Raw genomic sequence first — 17,489 nt, 5'->3', positions numbered from 1 at the left:
GGAACTATATTTTTCAATTTTACACGTGTAAAATATGTCTGTGCTTCATTTCAATAGGTCACTTTTGTATTCACTTACAGGCTGTATTGCATAGTGAATGATACTGTCCATAAGAGTACAAATAGATGGCACAGCAGAACAGGAAAAAAAATGTACCCTCTCCTATTCTCATTTCTAAATGTCCAAATTATAAAGGCCCCTGTGAATCAGCTCAAACTGGGCTGCACCTGCTGCCCAGCCTTCCTCATACTCAGCCCATGCCTGATGAAACCATCAACCAGTATTGCACAAATGTCATGGGAAAAGTTTTACCATCATCTTGGTTGAACTCTTCCTCTTCCCTTACCTCTTCCTCTCCCTTTCTCTGCCCCATGTAGTTATATTATTCTTCCACAATGAAGAGTTCACCTGTGCCTTCTTTCATTCATGCCAAAGCACTTATAAATAATTGAATTTTAATTGCAATTTGAGTTTAAACATTGTCTGATTGAATATAAGTATGAGATCATGCCTGAGATCATGCAGCTGCCAACAAATCCCCCATGCCTCCACACCTCATCTTGTCCACCTGGCCATCTCACTATTACAGGAGGCCTGTGGCACTGCCAGACTGCTACTCTACAGGCTGGATTCATCTTAGCCGATGCCTCCTGTCTTTCCCTTCAATTTCTCACTCTCACAGAGGCATCGCTCAGTCCAGACAACACCACCATCCCCCCATGCTCTGACCCCATCCTCCACACACAAAGTGGGCCAGCAGTCAGCTAGTGAGCGGCAACGTGAATGATCAAATTAAAGTTAGCTATATATCAACAACTGAACAATCTAGCTAGTAAACTGTATCCTGTGATGTTTGCTGGCTTTTACTGAAACCAAAAAATGGGCTCTGTGAGGTAGGTTGCACAGCAGGGGATTTCTGAGACTGGGATTTCTGTCTAACATGAGCCAGATGTCCATAGATGGTTGATTTTTTTTGCGTTTTGAAGTCCACCATTGACAGTAGTTGGAGAACTCTTATCAACTCTTAACTCTTAACTCTTATTCAAGTGTGGGTAAAAGTACTATAGGCGGTAGAGCCTTTTCATACCAAGCCCCTCTTTTGTGGAACAATCTACCCACTGAGGTTCGGGGAGCAGACTCTCTCTCCGCCTTTAAGTCTAGGCTAAAAACGTATCTTTATTTCAAATCCTTTATATGAGGGACGCGGCACGGTGCTGACATTGATCATAGAGTCTCTGGTGGACTAAGCGGTCATTGCTGTCACTACATCACGGCCTGGGTACTCTGTGTTCAACTGATCCGGCTGTGGTCTGGTGTTGACTGCCTTAGGGTCACCCTCATGATTGTGCTGGCCCCTTGCCTCTCGTCCCCTAGGTATGCTGCCATAGTCGTTATCTGCTGGGACTTTTCCCTATTATGCACATGCATCCCTCTTCCCCCTTCTGTTCCCCCCTTTGCCTTTATGTCTTTTGTTTCCATTCCCACACTTAACATCCACTAATCACTGTTCTTTATTTGTTTCCTATCCCTGCTCTGGGCTCCTGCCCGGAGCTGTAGCCCAAGCGTCATACCCCGATTTCCAGTCCTGCTACCTCGCTGCCCTGCCCGTCAAGCCAACTGCGTGCTAAGAACCAGACAGTCCTGCTATCTCGCTGCCCTGCCCATCAAGCCAACTGCATGCCAAGAACCGGACATTATAGGATAGATTTTATAATTACTATGTTGTTAATTACTGCTGTCTATCTAACTCAAATGTCTTAAAGTACATCTTACAACTTTAAGACTCTCTCTAATTCTATCTGCCCAGTGCCGGCCAGAAGCAGATGGGCTCCCCCTCTGAGCTGGGTTCTGCTCAAGGTTTCTTCCTGTTAATTGGGGAGTTTTTCCTTGCCACTGTTGCCTTAGGCTTGCTCTCAGGGGGTCTCAGGCCTGGGATCAATGTAAAGCTGCTTTGTGACAATTTGTGTTGTAAAATGCACTATACAAATAAAATTGAATTGAATTGAATTGAATTATCAGAGCATTGCTCTCTAGAGCAGAGGTTTTCAACCTTTTTGGGGCTAAGGCACATCAAAGGTCAAACCAGAACGTCAAGGCGCACCAACTTAAAGTTGGTTATTGATTATGAAGAATGTTACACACATTATGATAGGCTATATATCATTAGCGAGATTTGACCCATATTGCACTGTCAAATAATTACCAAACAGATAGTTAAATCAGACAGGCAGTCGTATTTTAGTAAAAATGCACTTAAGTGCATCGAAACAATAACTTGTCCGACATAGTGCGGCACCATGAACAGCAACATACTAAAATAAGATAAATAAATCAAAACATTACTCCATTAACCCTTTCACACTTACGGTCACACTAGTGTGATTTGCCATTTAGCGCGTATGCTAAAACTGGTGCGTTTAGAACACAAAATTGGAAAGATTCTAGCTAATTTTAGCTTTGAGGAAACAGCGATTTAACGTTAAAAAATATGGCTAATGCTAACTGAAAACTATGAGAAGCTTAATAACGCTAATGAAAACATAACGAACCATGTAAGGTAACACCCACACTTGCATGAAAATAAGTTACGTGTGAAAGAGTTAATAGCACAATATAAAACATCAGTCTTTTCACAGAGTTTAAGTGCATGCACACACACACTGGCCACTCCACTGAAACACCATAACACAGACTCTTCATTCTGCAAGAGCTGCCTCCCATTCTGATCCATCTAGATCCCTCTGTGGCCTTTGGCACAGTTACCTACACTCTGCTTCTGTCTGCCCTAACAGTGATGTGCTTCTCAGGAAATGCTGTCCATACCTGGGTCTCATGCTACCTCTCTGGGCATTCTTGACCTATCATCCTCTCATAACCTTTCAACAGGAGCCCCCCAGGACTCTGTGCTTGGCCTCCTTCTCATTGTACACAAGATCACTTGGCTCTGTTATTTCTTTGTGTGGTTTCTCATATCTCTGATGCTGATGAAGCTCAGCTTCTCATCATGGGTGTCAAATCATGTTTTGAGGCTTAACTTCAGCTACACTGAGCCTCTCCACTACCAGCTAAGCCCTCTTATTTCCAGGACCTCACCATCACCCTGGAAGATACCAGCTGCCGAGACTGTCAAGAACCTCAGGGTGACACACTGGATTGACTTTAGCAGACCACACAGTAGTGGTCAGTTAGGTGGACGACATAGTAGTAGTCAGTTTGGGCCTCCAAATTCTTCTTATGCAACACCAGAAGAAACTGCCCTTTCCTCAACTGGGTACTTAGTCCAGCTCCTGGTCTAGACCTAGGTTCTCTCCTGGCCTCCAGGCATGCACAATCAGACCCTGTTACAGTCAATAGCCCCCTGAGTTACAATAACCAGAGAAGTACCCAACACTGAAATCACAAGGAAACGCCACACCATGAATGAGGGAACAATAATAGAGGTCTTTAATAAGAGCTAACAAAAATCAAAACACACAGGATGTGCAGGGTGAGGACAGATACACAGAAAGCATGTCTAGCTACACCTAGCGTATGCACCTATGTGAACAAAACTTCTGGTATGATGAAGAAAAACAAAAACAAACAAGCACAAGGACAGGGGTGCTTAACAGATCCCTGCAACTCATCCAGAATGGTCAGATGGTCCCCAGCCTTCCCAAATCTCCTACACCTCACCCTTCCCGATGTCCCTTAACTGGCTACCAGGAACAACTCACTTCCAGTTCAAAGCTCTAGTGTGAGCCTACTAATCAATGAAAGGAATGGCTACCCCTGAGGTTCAGACCCTACACACCAGCCAGGCCTGTTCTGTAGCTTCAAGCAGACTGACTATCCCTCACCTTCATATCCACATGTCCTAGTTGCATACTTTGTTTGTTTACTTCCCCATGTGGTGGAACAAGCTTTCTGTAGCAGTCCTCCATCACAGCCTGAAAACCCACTTCAGATATTATGGCACTTCTACCCAGGCACAACTCCTCTTCCCTTATTTGTGTAGTCTTTCTATACGTTTTGTTGGAATACGCTTATGCCTATTTAATGCAGTTATGTAGGGATGAACTAGCTGTCACTATACCCGGTAAGGGGCTAATGTGTGTTCTATCATTGTCAGCTGGGTCTTGTATGGATGTATTTCATGCCACTTTATCAGATGCACTTTTTTAAATCTCTCTGGATTTGATAAATGATGAAATGTAAATATATGTATATATTTATAATCAAAATTGGACTTTTTAAAGTCCAATGTTTACATACTTGGCAAATGGGTGGCTTTCATACCATTTTCACCTCTGAACTGACTGGGTTGATTCAAGACTGAAGGAAGAAAATAACTTTCATAGGCAAGGAACAAGATAAATGATAATTATTAGCGCTAAAATTTTTGGTGCATATACGGTATTCTATAACACCTATGCAACATGTGCAATGTTAGTTTAACCACAATCTCAGTGCTTTCCTTTTTATTTTTCTGTTATTAATTAACCAGGGGCGATTCTAGGATCAGACCTTTAGGGGGGTTCAGCCCCTAATGAGAATGCAACATGCATACATTGCTTTGCAAAAGTGTTCAACCCCCCTGCTAATTCATTCATTTCACTGGATAACAATTAACACATTAATATTTTTCTATATATGATATTTTAATTTACAACAATAATACTTTTAATGAATAACATGAGTAAGTAACATGAGTTTTACACCACAAAACATTTTTTAAGAAAATGAAAAATGGAATATGCTGTTTGCAAAAGTATTCAACCCCTCAATTCAATTAGGTACACAATGTTACCTTCAGAAGCAACCTAATTAGTTGGGTGGTCTATTGTAGTGTATAATAATAATGGTTCAAATGTACTGTAAATATACCATAAAGCCCAATTCTATCAGAATAACAAACATTGTGACTACTTTAAAATAATAAAGTGCATCAGTTAGCTCCTTAGCTGGCAACTGTGCAAGCAGACTAGCTGTCTGTTAAGCAGGGTCTGTTAAGCACCCCTGTCCTTGTGCTTGTTTGTTTTTGTTTGTCTGTAGTGTCTGTATGTCCGTTCATGTGAAGATCATAAGTGGAGTTGTCGGGGTCCCAGCTGACTTTCCCCGATGCCAATCACCTGTGCACCTTGGGCGTATTCTTAGCCTTCCTGTTTCCCATCCTGTATGTCTCTCTGACTAGTCTGGTTATGGAACTATAACCAGACACTTTCTAAGGAAGGAATAAACCACAACTAGCAGTGCAGTTGTATGGAAATAAACCACAACAGGGTGGTGTGATGCAGCCCCGTGGCAAAGCCAAGGGGCCGTTAGCCACCCTGAAGTGGTTTATTTCCATACAACTGCACCACCAGGAGTGGTACCACTCCTGGCGGTGCAGTACCACGAATACTTAGTACCACGGCTACTTACCAAAGAAATAATTCCGCACTCATATTAAATTAGGCTACTATTTTACCAGCCTATTTTTGAACAAAATATATATTACAATATGTGCACGTCTGCAGAATATAGTCCATTCATATAGCTGGCTTGACACATCCAAACTTTAAAATTTAATTATTTTAAAATGTACTATATTAATCTACATAAGAAATACTATACGTTACACATCTAGGCTTCGGCTACTGAAGCTACAGTAACTTAGCCCACTAACTAGAAATTTCTGATATAGTCAGCTACACAGTGTCCGCTTAGCTGGTGAAGTGGATAACGTTACATTCGTGTCCGCTACATCGTAACGTTACATTCTTAAACGTACGTATGTGGAAACGGTGACTATAAGCTACACCGTACTCATTTATTGAAATTAAATTGAACGTTTCCATTTATTGTAAAAGTCTCAAAGTCTCCATTCTTGCCAAAAAGGTTAAATGTTTTTTTCTGAGAAATTCTCCATTTTATGTGGCAAATGTCACGGTGTATTGGTGATGTCACTTTGTTGATGCTCTAGCTATATTGTTGCTGTAAAGTGTAGCGTTATCTAATGTTATTACAACGTTGCCGTTATGTTCGGTTGTAAATGAGATCTTCTGTAAAGTTGAATGAGCTTGCGTGATACTTTCGAAAGGTGATAAGGCCACTTTCACTGGAACTATTCATAGCCGTGCATTATTACCGTGCATTTACATTACTAAATAATGCACACCCCTGCAGCCAATCAGAAACGAATATTTAACCAAGCCGTGGTATAAACCTATTGAAATAAAACCATTTGAACCTGTAATTGTTTGTCCCATCTCTAACAGATAAGTTCGCAAAATCTAACGTTAGAGAGCTAAAAATGATTTCAGAAAATAATAATAATAGTAATTTATTATTATTATTATTATTATTGTGTAGGGGTGCTGAGATGAAATTTAGGTGTGCTTGAGCACCCCTAAAAAGAGTCTAAAATCGCCAATGTAATTAATCCAGACTTACTTACAGAATGTTTCATCATTTCTTGGAACCGTAACTTAATAGATCTTAATACATCCCTATAAATCCTACAGCAGTGTGTATTTTATCCACACTTCCAATAAAAAGCATCGCTACAGACTGACCTGTGTCAATTTAACATGCTTTTTATTGGAAGTGTGGATAAAATACACACTGCTGTAGGATTTATAGGGATGTGTTAATGTGTGTGTTTCGCCTCACTGCTCAGAATAAACTTTGCAAGCATGTGTGATATATATAATGGACCCCACTCATATGGACTTGTATTGACATTATCTGCATCAGTTAGATTTTACAAGGTTACTCTGCCACATGGATATCAGGCTTTAGTGTGTTTATCGAATGTGAATGGAGTACTGTCTTTTGACTTCTAGCTAATATATCTCTGTAACTAGGTTGAGAAAGAATCTTAAAGCGTGAGAGATCTTGAACTTGAAGGAATTGTGATGAATTTAATGAACATCAAGCGACATCATGCAGATCTGGACACAACAAGGTAGTTTTGTCCATATTCATGTTACATGAGTTAAATAGAGGGGTCATAGGTCATTTTGTTACTATAATGGCTCCTTGTGACATTAATGCAGGTAATGTGCTGTTTTACTGTGTTTCACTGTTTTCTCTCCACAGGAAGGGTCTCAACAGTCCTTTCTCTGGATCCTCAGAGTTTGTAGGATCCATGGTTTACTGAATGTCTTCAGCATGCATCTCTGCCCTGTGATAGGCCCAGCAGAGATACAATGCTGCTTTGTAATAGACCAGCAGAGATACACTGCTGCCCTGTGATAGGCCTAGCAGAGATACTCACTGGAGCTACCCACTGGAATTTACTCAAACCTTCCACTACACAAAAATATAAACTGAAGACATTCTGTACAACTGTAAAATGAGTTGCTGTAAATGAGAACCAGTGGAGTTTCCATGACAGTTTTCCCCAACTTATCCATGAGCCTCCAGAAGCTGTCCTTGGGGCCGATAGTTTTTCAGAGTGGTTGGAGATATTATGTAATGCCTCTGGACAGCTGTACAGGACATGTGTACACAGCAGACACTCGTTTGGTATGTTTATTTTTTCACTCATATTCTCTTTATTAATCACTTTCACACAGATGTTACCGTGACAATGATGATACTGAGGAGTTCAGTCCGAGGTCTCTGACCGCGGTACAGACGCTCTGCTGCGGCTCCTTGTCTCAAGTTCCCCTCTTGCTTTGGGTGTTGGAGTAAAAGTGCTGCGAACATTAGCGGTAGAGCACCAGATTGTCAGTCTGTGGTCCACATGGTCTCTCACGTGTGGGGAAGGTGGGGCAGAAGGCGGGGTGAGGAAGAGGAGGAGGAGGAAGAAGAGGAGGGGGAGTGGGAGGAAGGAGAGGGCGGTCCGCTCAGTGCTGGATTCGGCGGATGGACTGGATCTGGAAAGTCTGGGCGTGGGTGCCCCACTCCCTGTAGTGTTTGTACTCGCCGCCATGGCAGTCACACTCCATGATGTACTGGTAGCCGCGGTAACCAGGGAACTGGTAGCACACCCAGCTAGGGGAGGGAGAGAGTAAGGAATCAGACATGTCTGGTGTCACACTGATACAGTACTGCTCCTATTCACACCACTCACTCACAGAATACTTAGATTTCTTCCTGTCAATTTAAAGTCCTTAAACGACAGGCAGCAATGTAGCATAGTGGTATGGAGAAGGGCTTGTAACTGAAAGGTTTTTGGTTCAATTTCTCACTGGGGCACTGCTGTTGTACCCTTAGGCAAGGTACTTAAACCTACGATTGCCTCAGCAAATATTCAGCTGTATAAATGGATAACACGTAAGAATTGTAATCTATGTAAGTCGCTCTGGATAGGAATGTCTGCTAAATGACAAAGATGTAATGTAATGTAATGGTGAGATATTTGTGTCTGTCAGTAAGAGCATTTCTTTATCTTCAGGCTCCTGTGCTCTGATTGTGCACCCACGTGCAGTGCAGTTATGCCATCTTTAGATGTGTTTCAGCCCCATCATTCACACGGGCGAGCGCAGACTGTCACAGCCCCTCCTGGCTCCTCCGTGCGGGGCTGGTCAGTACTCACGCTCCACTCTGGATCTGCATGGAGCCGATCTCATTGTTGCACCAGCCCATGGCCTGCAGAGAGGGGTAGTCATCGCAGATCTCCCACTGGTTCCCCATGAAGTTCTCGCCCTCGAACAGAATCATCTTGGAGTCTTTGTGGTGCTGTTCCGGGCAGAGGGGAAGAGGAAGACAGATCAGAACCCAGCCCGCTTCAGCAACGTGCTGTTCACGGAAAGCTCGTGACCTCACAGGAGGGGAGAACTCACTGCGGCGCAGATGGGCCGGAATGACATCATCCTCTCGATGTGGTAGGCGTTGCTGCCGCTCCATGCCTCCCAGCGGGGGTAGTCCCCCCTCTCCAGGACAAACTGTTGCCCACAGAAGCTGGAGTGCTCATAGCCCACCCAGCTACACACACAGACAGAAATGGGGACAGACAGACAGACAGAGAAACAACAGAATGGTGAGGTACTGATGCTTCCAGAAAATGCTCCACCATTGGGCTAATGATGCTGTTCTGAAAATTGTGTTCATTGTATTAAATTACATTGATTGCATAGCCAATACAGGACATATTTGTGCATTAAGATACCTCATATCTGCCCATGTTATGTAACATAGTATGAAAAACACTTTCACAAATGTGAAACCCAAGCAGCTTAGATCAATAGTTCATTTCCACAATCCACAATCCACAATTTGTTTGTAGTAATACCTTCATCTGAGTACCCTAAACTGAGTGGAATACCTGGAGTGGTAATTAAAGGGATTTTTATAAGCACATGGAGTGCTGTGAAGTCCAGAACTGAACTTAAGTGTGGTTGGATCAGAGGAGGAGGAGGAGGAGGAGGAGGAGCTGATAACATGTGGTGTGGGCCAGGAGAAAGGCCAGACTGGATGGTGAGAGGGCCTGGGGGGAGGGGGGGACCCTCTTGGAGGGACACAGACAGACACCTGCAGACTTACGCTCCGCACTCCACTTTGACCGAGCGAATGTTGTCCATTCCACACTCCATAATGTTCTGGCAGGAGGCGGTGAACTCCATGCGCCTCCCCTGGAAGTACTCCTGGTCATAGACCGTTATCTAGAAAAGCACACACACGCGCCAGCACCCATTGAAAGACCACGTGAGTATGTTCCCTAGTCTGCAGTGATACACACAGGTTACTACATAAAGCATTAAAATGAAGGCCATTCACATCTCTCTGCAGTTATACATCAGAGCATTATTCTAATTGTTACTCCTGCTCACCCACCCTACATTAAATTTGACTTCTACCTCAGACCTCTATTTTTGCTTTTCCTTGGCTTTTAATGCTGGAATTAGTGCACATGGGACACAGTCTTCAATATATTTCCCCATTGATAGATAAGCAATAGTCATGGCATAGAACTGTTCCTTTAAGAAAACACTGATACAAACTCTGGATTATCTCACTACCTGCGGTTGACAGAGCGGGTATATATCTGATTCCAAAACTGTATAACAAATCTGAGCAAATTTTAGACCTGGTTGGTTTCCTAAAGAGGTTTTTTTGGTTCTTATTGTGGACTCACCTTCCATGGTCCCATAGGCATGGGGTTTGTCAGAGCCATTGTGTCCCAGATCTCAGTACTGACAGTCCTGCTGCCCACAGAAACACACGCTGCATTAGAACTGCACTGGAGTTCACTCTGACCTCAGTACCATGACTATGCCACAGTGTGATAACCTCAGCTGTCACCTACTTAAGCATACTGTACATCTCTCTCCAGAATGGTATCAGCCCTATTCCTCATAAATATGAATTCACACAGTATGATCTTGCAACTTACACAGTAGGATCCACCTATGCTGGGACACTGTAAATCTTTGCTGCAGTGTACAGTGTTGTGCTGTAAATCTACTCTGCAGCACTGTAAATCTACAATGCTGTGCTTTAAATTTACACCACATTGATATAAATCTACACCACAGCACTGTAAATCTGTAATGTTATGCTGTAAATCTACACTACAGCACTGTAAATCTGCAATGTTATGCTGTAGATCTACACTACAGCACTGTAAAGATACATTGCATCACTGTAAATCTACACCAATGTGCTGTAATTCTACACTGCAATGATATAAAACTACACTACAGCACTGTGCATCTATAGTGCTGTGCCATAAATTTACACTAGAGCATTGTATATCTGTACTGCAGCCCTGTATATCTACATGTTTGTATAAAAGGTCTACCCTATAAATCTATAAATCTACACTATTTTATTGTAAATCTACACACTAGCACTGTAATTCTACACTGTTGTACTGTAAATCTACACAGGAACACAAATTCAGCAAATTCAGTAATTCAGGACCTGTAATTCAGTAACTGTAATTCAGAACTAACATGCTACATCTACACTACTGCACTCCTACACACCTACAATCCTGCAAATATACACTCTTGTCCTATAAATCTATACAGAAGTACTTTACATTTACACTGCTGTGCTGTAAATCTACACTGTGGTGCTACAAATGTACACTGTGCTACCGTAAAGCCATTTACACAGAAACCAGCTCCCTGATGCTGAATCCCCCTGGTTAAATTGTAAAATCCAGTAAAACCATACATCCCCAAGAGTTGTCCCAAAGCTTATCTCAAGGCAACAGTCTGAAAGTGTACCTGGAATTTTGTTTTAATACAATAACTTGCAGCTTTACAGTGAAACTTGTTTTACAATAGCCTGTCAGTTTATATGGTGTTTGAAAACAATAGCATGAGGCTGAGATTGTCTCAGTATATGCTGATACAGAACACAGCTGCAGTCTTTGTAACATTATGTTTTTGGTATGCTATTTTTTGGTTTGCTATTGTGACATACACCATATTGCTAAAGTTTGAATGTAAATGGTATTGCTTTCTTGTGTATGTGTTCGGTCATTAAGCTTGCAGTGTGTATTTTCAAAGTGTCCCAGATTGGCTCAATGCTAGTCTAAGGTTAGTCTAAGGTTGGGCATGCCTTCTCCTCTCGTGCCGTCCTCCCAATGACAGAGGGGCCAGTAAAATGGAAATGTGGAAATGAAGCAGACAGTTAAAATATCTGAGATGGAGGGCTTACCTGACCTACCCAAAAAACAGACGTGCGCGTTGAGGGGTCCACAAAACGGTCTCCTGTGCAGGGGTGCATGGGGCTTTTTATACCCGGCCAGGCTGAAAGGGGTCTGCCACTCTGGGTCAGGCTGGAGTCAGCACATTGCTTTGGGCTCCTTTGTTCTGATCTGAGCCTCTGGCTTTACCTCCCCTTCAGCACAATGCAAGCAACCACACCCTGCAGTGGGAGGGGCCTTTCATAGCCACACCCTCAACACTAGCCTGAGTGCCTCACGTTCGCGTACATACACATTTTGTATTGATTGCCTTACATCTGTGGAACTGCATTAGGAAAGTGTTCAGCTGAGAGAGGTGTTGCATGCATATGTATATGTGTCTGGCTCAGAGGGACACCTCCTGCACCTCCTGTTTTTAAGGTCGGGTTTGAAATACGTCAGCTGCCTTTTCCCACTCCACCGCCGGAGCATAGCCTGCACTGAATCAATCCACTCCTTTTGCTCAATGAATCTGACCATGCCTCCCTGCCCCTCTCAATGCCTCAGTCACTGTCTCATTTTGCAAAATATCATATCTGTCTGTGTAATCACTATATATTAACCACCTGCCTGTTGATAAAATCAGTACATAAGAATTTACTAGTTACTCAGTCACAGGTTTTAGTGATGGAATTGCTTCATTTTAAAACTAAACCATGATATTTAACACTATTTATCATACTATGCTATAGTGGTGTGTGTGTGTGTGTGTGCTTGTGTACTGTATGTATGTGAGTGTGTGTGTGTGTGCATACTGTATGTGTGTGAGAGTGTGCGTGTGTGTGAGTGTGTGTTTGTGTGCTGTATGTGAGAATCTGTAATTGTTTCTGTGTGTATGTTTGACTGTGTATGTGTTGGGTGTGAGAGTGTGTGTATATGGTTCTTCAGTGATTCTTATATGTTCTCCATTGGAAGCGCTGTTTGTTTAAAGGATTGTATTTAAAAATTAACCAGGACCGTGAGACACTGGCATGGCAGGTGACGTGGCCGGATGGACATTATTTGGGCACACAGCCCCTGGCATGCCCAGATGGGCAAGCTGACCCCACAAACAAGGGGATCAGATGCCAACGAGGGTAGCCCTATAAAGGAGAGTCAAAGGCAGTCCTCTAAACAAGGGATTCACGCACGGGTGAGGGTGACCCTATATAAGAGGGTGAGGGTGAGGGTGACCCTGTGAAGGAGGGTGAGAGTGACCTTCTAAATGAGGGAATCAGATGCAGGAGGGCGGCCCTATAATGGAGGAGTGTAGGTGACCCTGTAAAGGGAGATGTTGTTCATTGGTGCACAGAGCCTCCAGGTCAGATATGTAGCATTCCCAAGTTACCAGCCAAAGGCCTACACTAAAGCCAGCACCTGACCAGCAGGGAGAAGTCCTTTTCCTGAACCTGGCAAGTCCGCTCTGGTGATTGATGCTGGTCTCACTCAGATGAGCCAACTGCAGGCTGTTTATCAAAAAATGGCGCCGGATCTTTGAGGTCCGTTGGCTGAGTGTTGGCACAGGCAAACACCCCCTGCCCCCGCCCCCCCACACACCCATCCGCCAAGCGGGTTAAGGTGTGTAGACAATGCTGCCAGTGAACAAAAAGAACAGCGGGCATTCCTGAGCACACAATCGGCGCTCAGGGTGGGACTCCCTACGGTCAGCACATTGCAGTGAGCTTCGCAGAGCCGGGGTGTGGGGGGGGGGGGGGGGGGTCGGAGGGGGGGTGCTTTCTGCTGATGGAGGTGGCTGCTCAGCGGAGGCCCCAAACAAAGCCATGCGCCGAGTCAGCGGGAAGAGGGGATCACTTTTATCCAATGGCAGAGGGCCACCAGCCCAGCCACAGGGCGGGATATATACGTATATATAACCCACCCACCAGCTGAGTCCAGCACTTCTGCTCTGGCCGCCCTCGCCCTTCCTCTCCTCCTCTTCCTCTTCCGTTCCAACTCTCTACCTGCCAGCTGTCGCTAGGTGAGATTTCAGTGTTGGGGGGGTTGGGGGGGGTGATTGTGGAGAATCTCGCTTGTGTAGGATCTCATTGGAATAGAGTTACCCATCACATGGAATGTGGGATCTCAGGGCGGGGCGTGATAAAACAGTAATTGGCATCAGTCAGATGGCAGGGACAGCCTTGCTGTGGAACATTGTTACAGCATTACGTCATTACAGTGTTACAGTGTTAGCGTAGATGCAGTTGGTCTTGCACTCTCTGTGCTGCCAGTGATTGAAATAGATCATCTTTGAGAATATATACTGAATATTATACTGGATTTGCAGCTGTAAGGCTTGCTTGGGACCATCTGTACTGAGATTAAAGGGAAGGAAGGGGGCTGGATAAACTGATTTCTAGTCTGGGGAATAAAACTGACTCATACTGGGGTTTAAACTCTTCATCCCACCAAGGACATCACTGAACTCTAAGAATCATATCTGTACATCATCACTGCATTCTTATAGCCATTGGGGGAATCTCTGGGGCTTATAGCCTTATGGGGAATCTCTGGGGCTTCCTGTTAGTTTTTTTTTTCCAAAGACTCTTGTCTCTAAGGTAGAGAGAGATGTTCTCTGTATCAGACATTTGTTGCGCATTGATGACATCACTAACATGCGCTTCTCTGCTCTCTGTTGCAGCCATGTCTCACACTGCAGCTCAGGGCAGCATTGGCAGCCACTCCTCTGGCATGGGCCTCCGCACCCATAGAGTAGGTCACCCTGCCTGCACACTCCACACCCTGCCTCAACACACCACTCTGCACAGTCTCCACACAGACCGCACAGAGCTCCCTGACGGTTCGGGCTGTTTGCGGCTGTCGTACGACCGCCATCAATGCCCTTCCTGATTCTGTAAAGTCACAGTCTGCATACTAAGCAGCAGCGTGCATACAGAGTGCTGACACTACCAAGTGTCACATGAATGTTTGACGCTCTGTGTCCGAACGCACCTCTTCTCTCTGTCTCCAGATGTGTGTCTTCGAGTACGAGAACTTCCAGGGTCGCAGGATGGAGCTGAACGGAGAGTGCCGTAACCTGTGTGAACGTGGCTTTGACCGTATCGGGTCCATTAGGGTCGAGTGTGGACCGTAAGTCTTAAAATGTAACCCGGTCATTTTGTCATTACTGATCTATGCTTATGAGATACGTAGATCATCAATGCATACACATGCATGCACACACATACACATACGTGTGCTCACACATACGTTCACATGTACATAAGGAATAAAATCCACCCAAAAATAAAGAACTTATGATGACATGACTCTGAGACTAATTCACAGTCTAAAATTAAAATGAACAACCTTTCTCTTGTTTAACATTCATGCATTCATATGTTCTGATGTGACTGTGTTGTGAGTTCATCTGAGGTTATGATGTAATGCCATATAATTGTGTTGTGAGGTAGTCTAATGTTATGATGTGATGTGATTTTTTTGTGCTGTCTCACATAGGTGGGTGGGGTACGAGCACCAGAACATGTCAGGTGAGATGTTCATGCTGGAGAAGGGGGAGTATCCCCGCTGGGACACCTGGTCTAACAGCTACAGATGTGATCGCCTTATGTCCGTTAGGCCCGTTCGCATGGTGAGTGACTCTGGCCCACTTTCTGCTGCCCTCACGCCAACAAACCAGCACACATATTCACACATACACACACACGCATACATGCACACACACACAAAGTCCCACCTCTCTCAGTCTCTCAGATCAGCACCATCACAAAGCAATATAACCCAGGGGAAATTCCTCTTCAGAACTCAGAGCTTCCACCACCAGAGCTGTCAGCAGCTCAATGAGCTGGCTTGGTAGCGTGGCCTATCAATACCAAAATTAGCAGCTGCTATAGTCCTGCCAGCACAGAGAGACAGCCTCATAATGAAACAAACCCTAATCACACCCTAAAACACACCCTAATCACACCCTCGTAATGAAACACACCCTATTTAACATGATATCCACTCTCTCTCTCTCTCTCTCTCTCTCTCTCTCTCTTCCTAGGACCCCCAAGACCATAAGATCTGCCTATATGAATGCATGAACTTCGAGGGCCGCAAGATGGAGGTGTGTGACGAGGACATTCCCAGCCTCTGGTCCTATGGCTTCCAGGATCGAGTGGGCAGCATCCAGGTCACCGGGGGAACGTGAGTCCCAGCGTCCTGCTTGCAGGGCTTGAAGCCAGAGCATAACCCAGTGCACACCGGTGTGGCCATAAACTGGCTGTGATACTGCCAGCAGCCTAGCTATGAACAACATGTTATAGAAACTCACAGGGTGTAATAGTGTGGTCAGTCATAACATTCAGCATAGCAATGGCATTAATCACTAACATCAGCCATTAGTCTGACATAGCGCTGTAGCTACCTTGTATGCCAGTGTTCTCTTTCAGCCAACACTCTTTCAGCCAACACTCATCTAAGCTTCCTGTCTGCCTTTTTTGTCCATCGTAGGTGGGTAGGGTACCAATACCCTGGTTACCGTGGCTACCAGTACCTGTTCGAGTTTGGTCCTTACAAGCACTGGAACGAGTGGGGCGCGCACCACCCCCAGATCCAGTCCATACGGCGCGTGAGGGACATGCAGACGCACCGCCGCGGCTGCTTCGAGATGATCGCGTAGGTGTGCGGGGTCGGGCGGGCAGCCGGACCCCCGGGACACGGCGCCGCCAGGGTCACGCGCGGACACCGCCCGCCTGTCGATTCCTGTCCAGCCACGCTAGCTCTCCAAACCATTGCCTCCATCACCAGCTTCATCACCAGGATCTATGTTAACTTACATCTGACAGCGTCTAGTGCTGACTGCCATTCAGTTATTATTATGATTAAATTATTACTATGGTATTTTGCAGGCCAAGAAGGATTCTCTATTCCAATACCTGACTGAACTACAAAACAATTGGAAATTTTAAATGGGGTATTTGGGATAATTACTATTAGTAGCCTGATGATAATTTATTATCACTTATTCAGTTTTGTTCCTCTTATTTGTTTCACCTTTTGCAAACCCCTTTATTTTATGTATCTCTTTGCATTTATGTTTTTTAGTTATAAGCGATTCCATGGGCATGTGCCTGCTTATCTTAGAGCTTATCTCTGCAGTCTGTGATTGACTTCAGAATACAGAGAGCACCCAACCTCTGAAACATAAAGCTATCACCCACAACTGCCCTTTGTAAACCTGCAATCACAGGGGGCACTGTTTACTGAACTGCAATTTCAAACTCCATTGTCCCTGCATTGTGTCTTCTCTGGCACACCTCCAGAGACGATGTGTACAGTAGGTGATTATACTGTCCCCAAGCTGGCCTGTGCAGGACGCTCTGTGGCTGCGTGGGTCAGAAGGAAAGATCTCTAGATTGCGAGGCCTACCAGAATGACAGGGTTGTTGTGCCAGGTAGCTTTTTGTGGAGCAGGCTGGGAAACTTTGTGATGGGCGATCCTGAAAAGTCTTGTTACGCTGTACATTTCTCAGGGATGCTGGCATCTGGAAAGCAATTTTCCTCTAAAAATAAAGATTCTAAAGCTCAGTACTGCAGACAGCAGTCAAGGCTCCTTTAACAATCTGTCGTCCCCTTTGTTCATTTCCCTTTGGGTTTTTGCACACTCTGATAATGCTGAATTTACTGTCTGTATCACATTTTCAAATAAATGTGGATGTTCTTTTACTGAGAATGCAGTATGCCTGAGTTCCATTTGGTTTGATGGGGTTTGACAAAAAAAGGAAGTTGCACAACCACACTGACACTGTCATTACTTCCACAGTGAGGAAATGGCAAGATGTTCCAGACTAACCAACAATTATGACAACAACCCGCCAATTTTTTTTGTTTTAAAGCGTGGGAATCTGCTTACAGGAATGGTGGAAGTTAATTTTATAGTTGAAGAAGAAACTTGAAGAGAA

The 17,489-nt window shown here is 44.4% G+C and overlaps 2 protein-coding genes across 2 annotated transcripts; one reads left to right on the top strand and one right to left on the bottom strand.

The window, feature by feature from the left end:
• Positions 1 to 7,814: 7,814 nt before the first annotated feature.
• Positions 7,815 to 10,084, bottom strand: LOC118783227 (beta-crystallin A1-like). Its single transcript, XM_036536987.1, has 5 exons — positions 10,046 to 10,084; positions 9,454 to 9,572; positions 8,754 to 8,895; positions 8,507 to 8,649; positions 7,815 to 7,962 (listed from the first exon to the last, which is right to left on the bottom strand). The coding sequence occupies exons 1-5, from the start codon at positions 10,082 to 10,084 to the stop codon at positions 7,815 to 7,817; spliced, it is 591 nt and encodes a 196-aa protein (XP_036392880.1).
• A 4,143-nt stretch (positions 10,085 to 14,227) lies between these two features.
• LOC118783144 (beta-crystallin B1-like) lies at positions 14,228 to 16,208 on the top strand. The gene is made up of 5 exons (XM_036536854.1): positions 14,228 to 14,296; positions 14,556 to 14,674; positions 15,044 to 15,176; positions 15,591 to 15,733; positions 16,040 to 16,208. Exons 1-5 carry the CDS (start codon positions 14,228 to 14,230, stop codon positions 16,206 to 16,208), a joined length of 633 nt encoding a protein of 210 aa, XP_036392747.1.
• The last annotated feature ends 1,281 nt before the right edge of the window (positions 16,209 to 17,489 follow it).

This window comes from Megalops cyprinoides, chromosome 9, assembly GCF_013368585.1.
Source record: "Megalops cyprinoides isolate fMegCyp1 chromosome 9, fMegCyp1.pri, whole genome shotgun sequence".
NCBI classification, from domain to species: Eukaryota; Metazoa; Chordata; class Actinopteri; order Elopiformes; family Megalopidae; genus Megalops; species Megalops cyprinoides.
This window is presented reverse-complemented; position numbering and strand designations above follow the sequence as displayed.

Excerpts from the sequence above, each read along its gene's own strand:
- LOC118783227 (XM_036536987.1), bottom strand. The coding sequence starts at position 10,084 with ATGGCTCTGACAAACCCCATGCCTATGGGACCATGGAAG. Across the intron at positions 8,896-9,453 it reads GTCAAAGTGGAGTGCGGAGC|CTGGGTGGGCTATGAGCACT; the intron begins GTAAGTCTGCAG and ends CTGTGTGTGTAG. Across the intron at positions 7,963-8,506 it reads ATGCAGATCCAGAGTGGAGC|CTGGGTGTGCTACCAGTTCC; the intron begins GTGAGTACTGAC and ends TCCCTCCCCTAG.
- LOC118783144 (XM_036536854.1), top strand. The coding sequence starts at position 14,228 with ATGTCTCACACTGCAGCTCAGGGCAGCATTGGCAGCCACTCCTCTGGC. Across the intron at positions 14,297-14,555 it reads TGGGCCTCCGCACCCATAGA|ATGTGTGTCTTCGAGTACGA; the intron begins GTAGGTCACCCT and ends CTCTGTCTCCAG. Across the intron at positions 15,177-15,590 it reads CCGTTAGGCCCGTTCGCATG|GACCCCCAAGACCATAAGAT; the intron begins GTGAGTGACTCT and ends CTCTCTTCCTAG.